This window comes from Triticum aestivum, chromosome 2B, assembly GCF_018294505.1.
Source record: "Triticum aestivum cultivar Chinese Spring chromosome 2B, IWGSC CS RefSeq v2.1, whole genome shotgun sequence".
In the NCBI taxonomy this organism is placed as follows: domain Eukaryota; kingdom Viridiplantae; phylum Streptophyta; class Magnoliopsida; order Poales; family Poaceae; genus Triticum; species Triticum aestivum.
In genome coordinates, this window is record NC_057798.1 from 655,386,547 (window position 1) to 655,388,907 (window position 2,361).

Here is a 2,361-nt window from a genome sequence, read left to right on the forward strand (position 1 = left end):
AAGAGAATTTGTCATGCACGTCATTGTAGTATGTTTTCTTGGATATCCTATTTTCCAATGATACAATCTTGAACCTGATAGGTTTGACCTTCGTTTTTCACGAGAAAACTTTTAATCTATTCATCTTCAATCATGACAGTACAACAAACATTAGAAATAATAAAAATTACATATAGATCCGTAGTCCACCTAACAACAACTACAAACACTGAAATGAGTTGAAGACGTGCCGTTGTCATCGCCCTATTTCGCCGGAGCCGGGCAAAACTTGTTCTGGTAGACAGTCGAACAGTCGTCATGTTAAGGCTCCATAGGACCAGCACAACAGAATACAACCGGCGTCGATGAAGAGTAGCGTAGCTCGGAAGGTTTGACCTTTTGTTTAAGATATGATCAAATGATACAATCTGGGTACCTTGCTTTTCCGTTGAGGGGTCATGGAAATAACATGGCATGTATTGGGTATGATCGATGTTTATATATGTGCTTGATCAGAATGTTTTCATGGTTCTATTTGTCGTATTGATGTGTCGAACTCAATCGGTGACTTGTAGGGTGACGAAACCTTACCGTCTACGTTAATTAATTTGTGCATCTAAGGAAGGATAGTGGAAAATTCACATGATTAAAGCGTGGAGGCTATTCCAGCAAAAAAAATAATGGGCACAACGGTTTTTTCTTTCTTTTTGAAACAATCTAGAGTTACATTGAAGTGGAGTGCTAAACTAAAAGATAATTCGACATGGAGTACATACATGGCATTACACGGGGGAGTATTTATAAGCAGTGACTTGATTTAAGGAAGAGTTAGCCGATCGATTCTTTTTAGCAAAAATCAAAATGGTCAATGTAAACATGTATCTCGCAAAGAAGAAAAACATAGATAACATGACATAATTTTGAACTATGTAAATTTGGCACGTGCACATTTTCCATTTTCAAGTATTGTTTCTAGGCAACATATACAAATGACTTGCTAGGGAATGGCATATCGAGACAGGCAGGAGAACAACTATATCCAAACTAAGATGTCTTCAACCGTAGGCCTTATCGCGTTCATCGTCTAGCCCAAAAGACCAAAAACTTCATCTTATCATGGATGCGTACGAAAGCAAGATGGGCACACGCATGCATAAACTTTAATGTTTAGTAGACAACAAATAAACACATATAGTAATGTACTGTACCAAACGGTTTGTGTAGTACTCCCTCCGTTCCTAAATATTTGTCTTTCTAGAGATTTCAACAAGTGACTACATACGAAGCAAAATGAGTGAATCTACACTTTAAAATATGTCTACATGCATCCGTATGTTGTGTTCATTTGAAATGCCTGGAAAGACAAATATTCGAGAACGGAGGGAGTAGTGTGGATTTTTAAAGAATGTAATGTACACTAGCGCCGCTAAATGAAAAATAATAGTAATAAGCAAAGAGCAAAGCCCTGCTACTGTAGCGTGTACTCCTCCACTGGGGAGCCGCACATGGGCCTACCGTGGGTCGCATATCCATCTAGAGTTCTAGACGTACGCGAGCCGGTAAAAGCAAAACCCAAACGGGTCGCTGCCGCGCGCGATCCTGCCCCTTCTTCCCGCCTGCGCCCTCGTCCCCTCCGCCACCGGCCACAAAAATCCCCAGACTTTTCAAAAGCCAAGATCGTCCCACCTCCCTCCAATCCCCATCTCCTTCCTCTGGCGCGACCGAGGGTATCGTCCATCGATGGCAGCAATGGGCGTGGGCGGAGCGGTGAAGATGATCATCGGGGCGAAGGAGGAGCGGGTGGTGGCCACGGGCAAGGCGCCCGGCGCGTGCCCGTCCTGCGGCGGCCCCGTGGTGGCCACCGACGTGGAGAGCGAGCGGCGCATCCTCTGCCTCCCGCTGTGCCTCAAGAGCAAGCGCAAGTACTCCTGCACCCGGTGCTTCCGCCGCCTCGTCACCGTCTACAGCTAGTCGCTCCTCAAGCCTATCCTCCTGCCGATCCATCCATCCATCGATCAACTAGCGTGCGGAGTTCTTTGGTTCTTACTCCCTCCGTTCCAAAATAGATGACCCAACTTTGTACTAAAGTTAGTACAAAGTTGAGTCATCTATTTTGGAACGGAGGGAGTACTTCTTAGTTGGCCGTGGTTACGGCCCTAGAGTAGCTTGCTAGCCTGGCTAATGTAATGTAATGGTGATTCTGAGTTAATTCTTCTATATCTAGCTTATTTGGTGGGCGTGCATCACGTGAAGGGCTGCAAAACTGGCACTCTGCTGTGTCTTGCAGCAACCTCCCTGTCAATGGTGGCGGGGCACCTCCGCGTTAATGCGCAGCCGCGCAGGCCAGTAATGGAAATCTGGAACGCGCCAGCTCCTCCTTCC

The 2,361-nt window shown here is 45.6% G+C and overlaps 1 protein-coding gene across 1 annotated transcript; it reads left to right on the plus strand.

The window, feature by feature from the left end:
• The first annotated feature begins 1,543 nt into the window (after nucleotides 1–1,543).
• Nucleotides 1,544–2,062, plus strand: LOC123041921 (uncharacterized). Its single transcript, XM_044464473.1, has one exon. It carries the CDS (start codon nucleotides 1,720–1,722, stop codon nucleotides 1,948–1,950), a length of 231 nt encoding a protein of 76 aa, XP_044320408.1. The 5' UTR covers nucleotides 1,544–1,719; the 3' UTR covers nucleotides 1,951–2,062.
• Nucleotides 2,063–2,361: the final 299 nt, after the last annotated feature.

Excerpts from the sequence above, each read along its gene's own strand:
- LOC123041921 (XM_044464473.1), top strand. The coding sequence starts at position 1,720 with ATGGCAGCAATGGGCGTGGGCGGAGCGGTGAAGATGATCATCGGGGCG.